Raw genomic sequence first — 15,140 nt, forward strand, 5'->3', positions numbered from 1 at the left:
CATATATATTGACAGTCTTCACATATAACTACTCAAACTCTAATCGCTGCACATTAAATGCTAGTGCCCAAGGGGACGGCTAAATATCATAGAATAGCTAACTGAAGATGCTACTAGTATGACATACAAACAAAACATGTGCTCTTCACAATCCTCCAAAGAAATACCTATCTTTACTAGAGCCTCCACACTCAGCGTTTTCACCTAAATCTTCATTCTCATTTGGCCAAAAATAAAAAATAAACCAAAAAAAAGGGAGATGAGATTTCCAATCTTGTATGTGGTCCCATTATTGTTTAAAGGTTGTATTTGAGAAGAAGATATTGTCTTCTGTAAATTTGAGGAAAATAGAAATCAAACGCTCCACATTTTTTGCAAAATTGTATGGATACAATGTTGCACATGTTCCGACTTTTGCAATAATTTTTTGCTCTATTTTCAGTTCATTTCTCTAAATGTCTAGTGGGCTCAAGTAATAGGATGAATCTCTTCAACACCAGTTCAAGTATTGCTAAGATATGCATTTGATTTCTTGAAAACATATCATTCTGAGTGTGAAACTCACAGCACTACACATTCTTAATATCAAATAGCTTTTAATTACCATATTAATTAGATTACTAATAATCATGAATTTCACAGTTCAATCAAAGAAACACGGGTACATCTGTACTAGCCCAATTTTTACTATATACCCAATGTGACACACAGAATTGCTTTCTCAAAAAGGAGCAAAATAATTATTAAAAACCTAACTGCCTAAAAACATGATACTGTCCATGCCTTGGCTTACGTATACTATGCTCTTAAATATAGGTGCCCTGGAGCTTCACAGCACTCTGCCTGCCCCTTGAATGTGATCTACACATCCTTCATCAAAGCTGTGATCCATGCCTGTCAGCTCGCGCACCACTGAGTTTCATTGGACTACTAAAACGTCAAATTCAACCATACTAAGCATTCATCGCCTTTAAACACAATGCTGAAAAGGAGCTGCGGCATAAGTGCACTTACAAGACCTTAACTCGAAGGAAGTACGTTGGACAAATATGACAAGTAGGAAACATGGAGTCAAGATTAAGGCTAAGGGGAGCATGAAAGAAGTTCTCCATCTGCTTATTTCCCTGGAGATGCAGTACAGAGTCCTGTCCCCTCATCACAGAAGCCATCCCTATCAAGAAGTTTCACAGGAGGAGCACTTAAGAGAGGAGAAGAAGGAGATCCATAAGCATTCCTGCGGGCATTTGAGCAACCCAGACTCTTCCTCGTGCTCATGCCAGTCACTGCATTTGTTCCATCAGCATATTTGCACAGAGCCTGACACATATCAAGCAAAGAATAGTTTATTGCATAATCTATCCATGACAAAAAACCTGTCTTCATACGTGAAGAACAACAAAATGTACATGATGGCCCAACCCCAGAACCTAGCAAAAATATCAATCATTGTAGCTACAAGTCTGTTTCAAAGGTTTGAAAACATTTCTTGCGATGTCCAAACTCCCATGTACCAAAGAACTACAAATAAACACCTTGCAACCCATATACATGGACAATAGCAGCAGGAAACACATCAAACAAAAATGGCAAAACATTCTATATGGCAGGACATCCTAGTAAAGGCCCCTTACATGCATGAACAGAATAAAACTCCACCAAGATTAACCCAATGCAGCAAGATCGATTGTTCAATATACTTACCTGCTTCTGAGACAAGTCCAAAACAGCATCACTAAAATCAGCCCCCACAATGACAGCACTTCCAAGGTCACTACGCGTAAGAACGGCCCTCACGAGGATGGCATTTGTAAGATTTGCCTCGTTCAGTACCTGCCATTCATCAGTTACATAGGTGCTAATCTGATTACAAAATCCTGGCAAGAGTTCAGCCAATCAAGGAAGAAATATAGACACTAACAATGTCTAAGGTATGAAAAGGATAACTCATACCATACGATCCATTAAGGTGTCACTAAAGTCGGAATCTGCAACAACAAATTAGAGTAAGTCCCTGAAAATGAGAAGAGTACATGCATCCTGGTGCTGCATAAGAATCAATACCTGAATTATTGCAATTGATCAAGTGTACAGAAAAGGTCATAGATAAGTGAAAGAGGATTAGATACTCATCACCATACAAAAGCAGCAGGTCATGAAAATACAAAAAGGAGCTGCATGACCAAGAGAATAAGGGCCATCGGCTTTCTAATCTAGAGTCCTAATCTAATTGCTGTGAGAGCACACTAACTTTAAACTAGCAGGGGTGAAGAAAAAAGAAAGGTTGGATACTCATCAACATACAAAAGTATTGACACCATTGGCTCATGAAGATACGAAAATGAGCTGATAGACCAAGCGAGCAAAGGCCATCAGCTGTCTAATCTCCTGACCCATTCTGATCCATACAAACTTACCAACTGGTTGATTGGCCCTAGATATCAATGACTCCTGTGGAGAACTGCTTTGGCCCCATCTCCAGCCTTAATAATCATGCCTCCCTATCGCAACCTAAGCCACAAGAAGTTTAGAATTGGTCTGACTTGAGCTACAATGGAAAAGAACCAGAAGCTTGCACCTGTGCACATGATCGAGCCTGTAAAACAAGTAAGAGATTTAAATCTAGCATCACAATGCTCGAACAAAGAAAAATGAATCTTGTAAGTTTTGTCCCTGAAGATCAATGTGCAAGTGTAGGTTGAATTGCTGTCACCCAGTAGGGTGAAAATTCCACTATAGCATGAATCAAATTCTCGCTCATCATTGGAGGTCTTATGCAAGATAAAGGTTGACCCCTTGCTTTGCAGTTACTCCACAACTCCCATTTTGCATCTGTCAGGGTCCCTCCTTGCCCACAAATACCCAACTGGTGCCAAAATTTTGAAAACATCAACCAGAAGTGCCAGGAAGCTGCCCCAAATCTTAAAATCGTCAACTAGGAGATACTAAAAAGTGTTAGAAATTGAAAACGCAACAAGAAAGAAGCTGCAACTAAATCACGATTGCAGATTGTGCCCTCTGTACATATCGCAATTGTAGGAACATTCCTCTAGGTCAGCCTCTCAGTGCGAACAGGTGCATGGCGCCAGAAACCTACCTTTTTTTTCCATGAAGTAGACTTCTATTAAGTGTGGCTCATGAGAGAGGCAAGCACTCAAGGCATAAATATACCATGCTGAGCATGAAAAATGATAAGATACCACTCAAATATCTAGGCATATGCAAAGTCTGAAAAACCAAGTCTATGGCTGAAAGTACCACACCAAAGGACTAGCTTTCCATTCTCTGAGAAACAACCTCCTCCAGCGGATGCAGATCTAGGAGTCTCCTGCATCCTCAACCAATAGCCATCAAGGTATGTACAATGTCTGTCCAAGAAACCTACTTCTTCATGTCAGCGCTGGTAGAAACTGGCAATAAACTGGTAGAAAGCGACAAATATAGGCATGGGAATGCTGAGATTGTTGGAGATCACGCTCACGAGTGAGCCCCCTTATGAGGAGGACGAGGTGGTTAGTGATGGTTCAAACTTCATAGTGATATGGATATTCAAGGATCCGGATGAAGACCCGGATTTGGCTCCGGATGTAGTCCGGCGGATAGCCATCCAAATGCAACCCAGATTGGGTTCCAAATATGAAACCTGTACTACGTCCCGTAGATAACCTTGTACTAGTCCGTGCAGGACTCCTAGAACAGGTTCCAGAGGAATAGGATTCTCAGGCGGACCCAGATGATAAAGAATCCTGCTGACAACCCTAAGATGAGTCAAAGCATTAACTCAAAGGTTGACCAAGTAGGCTGGAGATTAGGAGATGGGGCAGATTCCAAGTGGCAATCACAGACGGTTTCCAGCAGTCAATCAAGTCTAGCACCACCGTTTTGTCCATGATTTCGGGTAGGGGAAGTAGCTCGACTAAGTAGGACAGTTGATGTGATAAGTGCATTGCTAGTCACTTATGCCTTGTTGCAGCTCCTTGAGACGCCAGGATTTAGCAGCGAGGAGAAGTTGCAAGCCCATCTCCCAAAATCAGCTAGCCAAAGGTGCTGAGCAGGATTGGCGTGCTAGTAGTCACAAGTCTCAAGCAACACACAAGATCTTGAGCAAGCACTCGCAGGATCCAATTGAAGCCTTCTAAGGAGGCACACAGGATTCCAACTCTCTCTCCATGCTGTTGTACATTCCAACCGGGTCGAAAGAACGGTACAAGCACTTTGAGTTGTTCCTGTGTGAGTCATGCTAGAGTGTTAGTTCGCGGCACCAAAGGATGGACAAATTGGTGCCGGGCATGCTTTCTCGAAGCTACGAGGGTTTCGTGATGATGACCATGATAGTAGAACAAAGGTCAGAGCTGGTCTCGTTTGAGGAGCTCGTTCTGTTTCTCTTGAAAGAAGAGGCTGAGCAGAATAAAGCTGGCAAATCAGAAGACAAGGATTTCTTGGCTAAAGGATATGACAGGGGAAGACCCGCCGGCAAGAGCCACCTAGATGAGAGTTTGAGTCTGACAAGACCGGATCCGATCAGAAGACATACTTCAGCTGCAGGCAAACTGGGACAATTTGCTAAGGATTGACAAAGCATGACGTGTTCACAACGGAATTGCACAAGCACATCACATCTGGCGGCAACCAATGTCATCAAGGAGGACCTATTCGTGGCCCGGGCAAGGAGAGGTGTTCCGCTCTCGTAGTGATTCCTGTAGGCAAGGATTGGTCACATGATGAAGACCTGGGATTGAAGAAGTTAAAGACAACCTGAATTGGCAATCTGCAATTCAGACACATGGACTCCATTAAGAGGAAACGGACTTGGGATCAGGTTCCCAGGCTAGCCTAACAATCTATAAGCTGAAATACTAGTCCGACGAAATGTGACAAATACAAGGCTCAACTCTCGGCTAAGGGCTTTGCATAGACATAAGGGCTAGACAATGACAAGACATGCGTTCCCATTGCTGCCACCGAGATCCGAGATCCAGGTTGACAAGGTATGTAGGTTCTAGAAAGCGCTTTATGGATTGCAACAAGTGCCACGTGCATGGCACCAACCGATTGATGAGCACATTAGCCAGATCGACCTCACCGGTAAACCTTAGATGCAAACCTATACCTCCATGCACAGGCGGGGCAAGATGGTGGTGGTAATCCTGTACATGGATGACCTAATCATCACAGCAGACCACCGGAAGAAAATCGAAGAGGTGAAGACACAATTAAAGACGGAGTTAGAAGTGACTAATATCGGCCTTCTTCACTATTTTCTTTATATCAAGATATGGCAAGAGCAAGGATGGGCGTTCATCACCCAAGAGAAATACTACCTAGAGATCTTGAAGCGGTGCCGGATGGAGAACTACAAGCCAGTAGTTCCATAAATGGAGGTAAGATCCAAGTACAACATGGAGGGCATCAAATAGCCGGTAGACTCAACCTAGTTTCTACAATTGATGCAAAGTTTGTTGTATTTAGCCAACACCCAGCCGGACATCTACTTCTCAGTTGGCTTGCTCTACAAGTTTGCATCTGCACCAAGGGAGATGCACTAAAAAGCCGACTTATGTGTGCACTTGTACCTAAAGAATACCATGCATCCCCTCTTCTGGTTTATTAATAATCCTTATGCACTGCCATAACGCTATGCTTTATGCATGAAAATGTGTGAGTACATGTTATGGAACCACCATTAGCTCCATGTGGTAGATTAAAATTCTTTTGGACTATAAAATCCAATGCTCAATGTCTTGTCTATAAAGAACATTTTTGACGCTTTTTTCGACATTAATATCGACAGATTTATCAACTCTAGTAAATTTTCCAAAACGTTTTTCGATGGAAATATCGATAGAACAGAGCATGGTCAATGATTAAACAAGATGGGTTCACTTTTTGGAATGTTTTGTTCCCATGTATGGATTATGGTGTTTGGCCATAATGAAGGCACCTCGACTGTCGGTCAAGCCCCTTAATTATGATCAAGGGGTTGACCATGGTTGACCAGAGAAATTGTTCAATGTTATGTGCACATGTTTGCTTGGTGGGGACGCCCACAGTGACTAGGATTAGTCCACAAATCATTATTTGCATGCAAAGCGCTAACCATTAATGGGCTGCCAAGGTTGTGCGCTTTAGTTAATTGTTGCAAGTACCAAGAGAGGTTGAAGACCCAAGCAAAATGGAGCTTAACAAGCATCTACGAGATCATCTGCGTGACCACATGCTTCGAAGACTCTAGAGTTTTCCCTTTGTGGCATGTAATTAGGGCTTAGTCTAGGATTTGGACAAGTGGCATGTTGCCAAGAAAGAGACCTGAGAGCTCTTTTGTTAAAAGGACTCAAGATGGAATTTTGTAAGCAGCTTGTGTGCTGAGCTGAATCTTTGTACTCAGAATTTCTCCTAATAATAAAATCCTTCGCGGGGGGGGGGGTCCAGCCCGACATATTGTCCTAGGACCTAGTTTGTAGAGTGAGAAGAGAGAGAGAGAGAGATTGTCTATGAGAGAGAAGAGCGCTGAAGGTTTCTTTCCGTTGAATTGGTGATAGCGTACAAGATTTCATCTACCACCTTGGAGAAGCCCTTTACCAATTGACAAACTCTGAGCTTGACTCTCCCATGAGAGTTGGAGCTCTTGATCTTTGTGAGCAAGCAAGGGGACAAGTGAAAGGAGCATTGTGACAAGGAATCGGCTATAGGCTGCTGGTGCAACTCTTTGCCTCTTCACAACTTCAAATGGTCCTTTCCTGTGACCTCTACATATATCCAACCTGCTTCAGAGCAATGTGTGTGTGTGGTGCATGATACCTGCTCCGAGTGTTTGGAGCTAGAAGTATTTTACCTTGTGATCAGCCCCTTTGTGGCTACAGTGACAGGTGTTTTGTAAATAGATGCAACAAGCCCCATAGGGATACACATTTGTTAGTGTGTGAGTTGAGTGCTTTTAGCTTGAGACTTTTCAATAAAGGTGTGCTTTAAATTTCATGCTCTCTCTCTCTCTCTCTCTCTCTCTCTCTCTCTCTCTCTCTCTCTATATATATATATATATATATATATATGTTCTCTCTGCTAATTCCGAATACACAGTTTATGAGATTATAGTGCATGCTTGCATCTCTCCCATACCAACATGAACAATGTGATAGAAACTCAACAATGGGGATGAAAAGTTAATCGTTGTAGAGAGAATGTAGGAGAGGAAGAAAGAGAAGAAGAACACAGCACTAGGGGCCGGAAATAAGGGCTCCCCCCTCCCCTTCTTGAAGGTCTTTATTGCAACAAAAATCTCTTTGTACAAGGTGGCCATGAGGGAGCACAGCTTGGGTACAATTCTTAATGCAACTGAGAGCCTAGAGGCACCTTAATTTATAGGCCAACCAACTAGAAAGCATGTGCTTTCCAAAAGCTGGGCATGCCTTTCTTGCCTAGAATAGGCGATTTTCTCTAGAAAGCTAGGCTTTTTCTAAAGCAAGCGCTTTCTCGATAAAGGGAGTATAACCCAAAAGTCATCCGAAAAGCCGTCTTATGGATGTCTTGAGAATGAATCCATATCAAATGGAAACTGATACGCTCCTCAACTAATCTCTTTTTTTCTCGTCGATTCACGGGTACTATTCACAGGCACTAGCATCTGATTTAGCTCCCAGCCTCTCTCATGAATTGCATGCACTCAAAGATACGTAATTACATTGCTTCATGCCTATCCACAAGCCCACAATTTCCTAGATGGTTCCCTCCTGCCACATGTCATCATTTTAGACCTTTAGCTTAGTACACCATTTACCCCTCTCTTGGGGCACAATTAAAACATTTGCCCCTTGGCATTCTCACACATTTAGGTGCACCTAGGCCTGAGCACTCAGAACCACCTAGTCGATGCCAATACACCCTCACCTAGGACCTTGGCACTTACTTCCCTTGACCATTTTATTTACGCACATAAAATATTACAAAGTCGATCATCTAAGGGAAAATGCCCACCGATCTTTCCGAGGTCATGCTATCTTGGCTAGAGCATAACATTCCTTCCCTCTTCAAGCATCAGCGTCCTCGATGATGAAATCTGGGAATACTCTCCGTAACTGGTATACGGATTCCCCGGTAGCTTCTGATAGAGGTAGACCATGCCATGCAACCAACACCGTGGGTATCTTTCGATTGCGCACTTGCATTGTTCCTCGGTCCAGGATTCTTATTGGTTTGCGTCTTGCATTATCCTCTTATCTCCTGAAACAAAACAACACCTTCGATTAGTGAGTCACCTGTATGCAAAAATACCTTTAAACGAGAAACATGAAACACTAGGTGCACCTTACACCCCGGTGGTAATTCTAATTTATAGGCTACCTTGCCTATTCTTTTTAGAATTAACCATGGCCCACAATATCGAGGTGATAACTTAGCACACTCTCCTGCAGTCAAAGACTTAGAGTGCGAAGGAACTCTGAGAAAAACTTTTTCTCCTTCCTTAAATTCTCTAGTGGATCGGTTCTCATCCGCATACGCCTTAGCTCTATCCATAGCTTGGCGGATGTTAGCTCTCGCAAGTCATAGCATCTCCCGCATCTGAACCACAAAGTTCGCGGCACTAGGCACTTTCTGAGGTATTCCAACTATAGTTGGATTTACTGGCCTATAACCATAGTTCAGTTCAAACGGACTCCACCCTGTAGAGGAATGTTTTCTATCATTGTAGGCAAACTCCAACAATGGCAACCACTTGTCTCATGTATGTTGCCTCAATGACACATATGCTCTAAGCATATCCTCTAAAATTTGGTTGATTCTTTCTGTCTGACCATCCGTTTCTCGATGATCCCCACTACTCATTTCCAACTCAGTCCTTAGCGTTTCAAATACCGCAGTCCAAAAATGACCGGTAAATTTGACATCTCTGTCTAACACTATGGATTTGGGTAATCCATGCAGACGAAATATATGTCTAATAAACAAATCCGCTACTTGCGGAGCACTAACAGACTCTCTAGTTGGAATGAAGTGAGCCATCTTGGTCAGACGATCAACCACCACAAGGATAGAATCATATCCACCTTGTGTCATAGGCAGACTAACAATAAAGTCCATGGAAATGCTCTCCCACTTACTAAGTGGTATCTCCAAGGGCTGTAAAAGTCCGGGTGGCTTCACCCACTCTGCCTTACTTACCTGACACGAAAAACAACGTGTCACATATTCATGAATATGCTTTTTCATCTTTGGCCAAAAGAAATCTCGCTTCACGAGATCATATGTCTTCTCGACTCCTCGATGTCCTGCACATGGACTATCATGGCATTGTTGAATGACTCTCTGCCTGAGATCATTCTGATTAGGTACTACTACCTTGCCATTTCTTTTCAGCATACCATCCCTTACGGCATATCTTGCATAAGTTTGGCCTTTTCTCGATGCCAGGTCATCCTTTTCCCCGGGTTTTAACATATGAGCCTTAGGCCATAGACTCTGGACAAACTCATCCACCTTTTGAGTTTCTCTAATCTCGGCCATTAGAGCACTCTCTAACACCGTGAAACTCATGTTATGCATAATGCGTGACAACGCATCAGTAACTTTATTATCCTTTCCTCTTCAATACCGAATCGTTAAATTAAACTCTTGCATGAGTTCTGCCCACCTAGCTTGGCGGCCTCTCAAGTCAGGTTGTTTACAAAAATATTTCAGAGTATCATGATCAACATCCACATAAAACTCTGATTCATACAAATAATGTCTCCATGTTTTCAAAGCATGGACAACAGCATACAACTCTAATTCATGAGTTGGCCAATTTCGTTGAGAGGGAGAAAGCTTCTTGCTTTCAAAGGCTACTGGCCTTCCCTCTTAGAGGAGAATTGCTCCTACCGCAATGCCACTTGCATCGGTTTCCAGGAACAACGGTTTCTGGGGATCAACTACTTTTAACACCGGTCCTGTGACCACAGCTTGTTTTATGGTGTTAAAACTTTCCTGTTGATTTTGTCCCCATATAAAAGATACTTTATCTGAGGTCAGATCAATCAATGGCGATACTTTTTCGGAATATCCTTTGATATGCCTTCGATAAAATTAGACAAATCCCAAGAATGATTGCAAAGCGGTCAAACTCTGAGGGATTGGCCAAGTCAGTATCGCAGCCACTTTCTTTGAATCCATTTCTACCCCCTCTGGAGTAATTATGAATCCTAAATATTCAAGTCTTACCATACACAGTATAGTTTTCTTTTTATTTACATAAAGACTGGCTTTCCTCAAAGTACTGAACACTATTCTTAAGTGTTCGTGATGCTCAGTAATATCTTTACTGAATACCAGAATATCGTCAATAAAATGTACTACAAACTTTCCGATATACGGACGTAGTAAATCATTCATAAGCATGACGAATGTAGCTGGAGCATTGGTAAGTCCAAAGGGCATTACCAAAAACTCATAATGTCCAAACTTGCTTCTAAAAGCGGTTTTATGCACATCCTCGGCTCTAATACGGATCTGATGGTAGCCACACTTAAGATCTATCTTACTGAAAATTACGGCCCCATATAATGCATCTAGCAAATCATCGATCCGAGCCATCGGATACATGTGCTTAATAGTGACATTATTCAATGCTCTGTAATCTATACAGAGATGAAAAGTATCATCTTTCTTCCTCTTTAATATCACTGGCGAAGCAAAAGGTGAAAAACTGGGTTGAATCTGCCCCAGCTTGAGGTATTCTTCCAGTTGTCTTCACACCTCAGCTTCTTCTGTAAAGCTTAATCTATAGGGAGGTCTATTTACAGGTTCTGCCCCCAGGATAAGCTCAATTTTATGCTGAACATTCCACACTGGAGGTAACTCATCCCTAAAACAATCCGATATCTCTTTAGCCAACTCGGCCATTTCCCCATCTTGGGTAGCCTCAGTGCTAGTCGATGCATCATCAATCGACTCTACCGGTGCTATACACAGACACAGAAACTCTTTCAAAGTCTTCCGAATTTCCATGGCTGAAATCAATGGTCCTCGAGGTAAATCCTTTTCACCTCGTAAAACATATTCTATCCTGTTCATCTTGAACTGGTAAATATGCTTTTTCCAATCAATGGCTGGATTTTTCCAAAAATGCCAAGCCATGCCCAAGGCTATATCTGCATGAGCAAGCTTGGTCAACTCAAAGTCCAGCTTCTCAACATAGTCCTATATTCGAAGTTCCAACTCGGTAACCCTCTGGTCCCATACTTCAGTTGAACTTCCGTCCGCCATCCTGACCGTATAAGCATAGTCAGACGGACTAGTTTTCAACTAGAGCCTCTTAATAAGCTTCAAGTTAATTACATTGTGCGTTGACGCTGAGTCAAACAACACAATCACATCATGATTGGCTACTTGGCCTTTCATTTTAATCAACTCGGGCTCATCAAACACCGTATATCCCGTTGCTGCGGGCTTTGAAAGGATGTTATCGGGTGCACCGCTTACTAACTTAGTAATAGACACACTTAATAACACAAGTACTAACCTCTGAGAAGGTCCCGCTAATTGCATCTGCATATGTTCCGCATTGGGACTCTCTTGCATTTCCACGTCGCATTCAAATATTATCATATTGGCCGTGCGACGGTCTTTGTTTAGTAGTCAATCTTTCCACTGATGTCGCTGAAGGCAACCAAAGCACAATCCTTCTTTTCTAGCTTTTCCTTTTTGCTCAAGGGTCAACGAGGACTTTGACCAAGCCCAGGCTGCCATTGGAGTTACTTTTCTTTTCACCCCAATGGTGGTACTTGTCTTTGCTTGTCTCTCAACCGGCTTCACCTGCATGGTTTGGCCACTTGGCTACGAGACACTTGTCTTTGAAGTCCATTTCCTCTGAAATCCCCCTTTTCTCGGGTACTCATACTGAGTCCCTACCTGCACAAACCCACTAGGTCTGCCTCTGGCATCCTCATAGTTCAGGGCTACTGCAATAGATTCATCTAATGTAGTCACATATTTAGCCCGAACTTCCATTTTAATCTTGTCGTTCAGTCCATAGATATAGTCTTTCAACTGAACCGACATAGGGAGAGGGTCTGTTATTTTCATAACACATTCCCTGAACTTGTCAGTGTACTCTGCTACCGACAAATTCCTCTGGCGAAGGTTTCTGTAAGCATCCCAAGCTCGGGACTCTTCATCAGGTGGAAGAAAGTGTTTCTTAAATTCAGCCTTGAACCCTTCCCAGGTGGTAGGGGCAACTTGATCTTTCTGTTGTTTTATCCACCACATATCCGCTGCCTCAATAAACAGGTGAGTGGTCTCGCGGATTTTCTTTAGATCAGATCTGATTTCACAAATGGTGAAGGCTTCTTCCCACTTGTGTAACCAAACCTCGATCACATCAGAACTGCACTCGGTCATCCGACCAGCGTACTTTTCCGGTCTATAGTTGGCAATATTAGGTACCTTGACCTTCGCACGTTCTGATGAGTGTATACTAGGCTCTGGCTCTGCTGGAGCTTTGCCCTTTTCATTTCTAGATGGTCTAGCCGACAAGGCTTGCACCATCTCTCTAATTTCATTTTGACCAGCGTTCACTTGAAGCTGCTGGTTCATGATCTGTTGTAAGGCATCTTCTAATACAGAAATCCTACCCACCAGAGTAGGTGTTGTGTGATGGGACACTTGTTGCGTAGATCGTGCTCTAGATTCACCAGGATTTACCCTGGAATCTTGTCCTTCTGCCTCCATTGTTTCAAAAGGGAAAATAGATTTATTATTATTTTTTTTTTAAACTTCTTTCCGTACGTCAAAACCCCCAAAAGTATATCACACTTCAAATTCCCCTTCGCTGTACAGGAATAAATAGACTGCAAACTGAAAATTTGTATAGAAGGGAAAAAAGATGCTCCATGGAAGCTCCACGTAACCTTGAGAAGATACTCCCCCTCAACCAGTCCAATATTTGCAGATACGTGAGAGTCGAAATTCTGCGCCACTCCCCCGTCTCTCAGACTTCATAGTTGTTATTTGAACCCATGTAGTTGACTGAATATCACAAAGCTACTGTTCTGCAGGTAATCGTATTCCAAGAACCTCGCCAGATATACGTTTCTCCATAGAGCTGTGCACGTCACCGTACCCACGCTCACGGGCTATTTGCGTGACCACAACTGCTAGATAGCCCATTGACCGAACCAAATCCGCTTCTCTCTTTCAGAATCAGCCTGCTCTTCTGTTTCGGAATCAGCCTCACCTACGTCCCAGATGTGCAACCTTCCACACATCTTTGTCGAGTCACCACGTAGCCATGAGCTGCCTGCGCGTCGCCCATTGCCATTCACAACAGGCGCTGAAGCTATCGGGTCGTCAAACTTTGGAACAGTAGGCGGAGATACTTTGCTTGTCTGCAGCTCTCTGCGCTCACATCCATGCAACCAGACCCAAACCGACAGCTTCACCAACGCCATGACTATGCCATCAACACCGAGCGGTGGTTCTCCAAACGCAAGCCCGCACGAACTGAACCACCTAAAACAGCCAAGAGGCTGTCGTTGCCAAGAGCCCGTCAATGCCCATCGCCGCCAATCGTCAGCCTACCCCGCTGATTTCCGTCACACGTCTTCATACGCAATCCCCTCGTGCAGCCTAAAAGCTCTGATACCAAATTGATACGCTCCTCAACTAATCTCTTTTTTTCTCGTCGATTCACGGGTACTATTCACAGGCACTGGCATCCGATTTTCCTAGACCTTTAGCGTGGTACACCATTTACCCCTCTCTTGGGGCACAATTAAAACATTTGCCCCTTGGCATTCTCACACATTTAGGTGCACCTAGGCCTGAGCACTCAGAACCACCTAGTCGATGCCAATACACCCTTGGCAATTACTTCCCTTGACCATTTTATTTATGCACATAAAATATTACAAAAGTCCATCATCTAAGGGAATATGCCCACCAATCTTTCCGAGGTCATGCTATCTCGGCTAGAGCATAACAGAAACCACTCTTCAAGTCAATCCTACAAAAACTAGTGGCTCCTTTCAATCGGTCCAACACAACATCAATGCGTGGGATCGGGAATCTATTCTCGACCGTCACCTTGTTGAGGGCTCTATAGTCACACACACATTCGATAAGAAACATCCTTCTTGTGAGCAAAAGGGAGACTGGGTCGAGTAAGTCCTTTGGAAATTAAATCTTGTACCTGGGTCATGATTTTCTCGGTTTCAGCTGCACTCACTGGATAAGGTGGCCGATTTGGGGATTCACTTCTTGGAATGAGTTCGATAACATAATCCTCCGGCCGCTCTGGAGGTAGCTCTCCTAGCAACGAATCTGAAAAACAATCTTTAAAAGCATCTAAGAAGTGAAATCTTTCTTGATCTGGAGGATCCACTTCATGTTCTTTTTCGTTGACATAAATCATGTAAGCTGAAATCGAATATTTTATTAATTTTCCAACGAAAAATACTGGATATAACAGGAATAGTCTCTCCTTTCCCTTTAGCGACAATGCAATGTTATTTTCCAAATGTCTTTTCAGGCATCATGAGATGCACTTGTTTCCGATAGAACCAAGGCATCCCCAACACTACATCGTGTTGTCCCGAAGGTGAAACCATGAAGTCCTCGTGATCCACAGTCTTGAATATGAATCCCGAGCTTTCCAACGAGAGGTGTCACAGGTACTAGCTCTCCTTGATAAAGTTATTTGTTGCTCCGATTATCGATATCCATCAAAATCAAGATATTCTGATCTCTTACCTTTTTCCATGAGAGACAAAGTTCTCTAGACTTTGGATGGGCCACTCTCCCTAGGATGTCAAGGACTCCTCCCACCAAAGGCTTTGGAGGTTCTCTTGGCTTTTTCTGGCCCTTTGACTTCTTGGATCTTTCGGGCAGTTGGCTACCAAGTGTCTTGCTATCTCGCATCCAAAACACTTCCCATCTTTTCGAAAGGTCTTAATCTATTCTGGAGTGAATCTAGACTTTCCTTTATACGGCTTTGGTTCACCCCTCATCTTCTGTGGCTGAAAATCTTTTTGGTTTTGTGCAGATATCACTTTCTTCTTGATGGTGTCTCTGTTCTTGCTTTTTGATGTGCCACTACTACCGTAGTAAATCTTCTTTCATTAATTCGACCACTGAAGCAAAATGCGTCAAATCTCGAAGTTTTGTGTTGGAGTCAA

At 43.0% G+C, this 15,140-nt stretch overlaps 1 protein-coding gene across 4 annotated transcripts in view; it reads right to left on the bottom strand.

The window, feature by feature from the left end:
* Nucleotides 1-661: 661 nt before the first annotated feature.
* The window catches only part of LOC147891330 (Pentapeptide repeat-containing protein), a 43,143-nt gene continuing 28,664 nt past the window's right edge, over nucleotides 662-15,140 (bottom strand). For 3 of the 4 annotated variants that reach the window (XM_087389420.1, XM_087389419.1, XM_087389418.1), the window contains exons 5-7: nucleotides 1,951-1,985; nucleotides 1,702-1,830; nucleotides 663-1,317 (exon numbers count right to left, since the gene is read on the bottom strand). In XM_087389420.1, the coding sequence (XP_087245546.1) occupies nucleotides 1,117-1,317; nucleotides 1,702-1,830; nucleotides 1,951-1,985 (365 nt within the window). In that variant the 3' untranslated portion in view covers nucleotides 663-1,116. Of the gene's footprint in view, nucleotides 1,318-1,701; nucleotides 1,831-1,950; nucleotides 1,986-15,140 lie in introns of all 4 variants that reach the window. The other variant, XR_015542589.1, reaches the window with a different exon arrangement.

This window comes from Dipteris shenzhenensis, chromosome 18, assembly GCF_047967505.1.
Source record: "Dipteris shenzhenensis isolate YYH24624 ecotype China chromosome 18, Dip_SZ_1.0, whole genome shotgun sequence".
NCBI classification, from domain to species: domain Eukaryota; kingdom Viridiplantae; phylum Streptophyta; class Polypodiopsida; order Gleicheniales; family Dipteridaceae; genus Dipteris; species Dipteris shenzhenensis.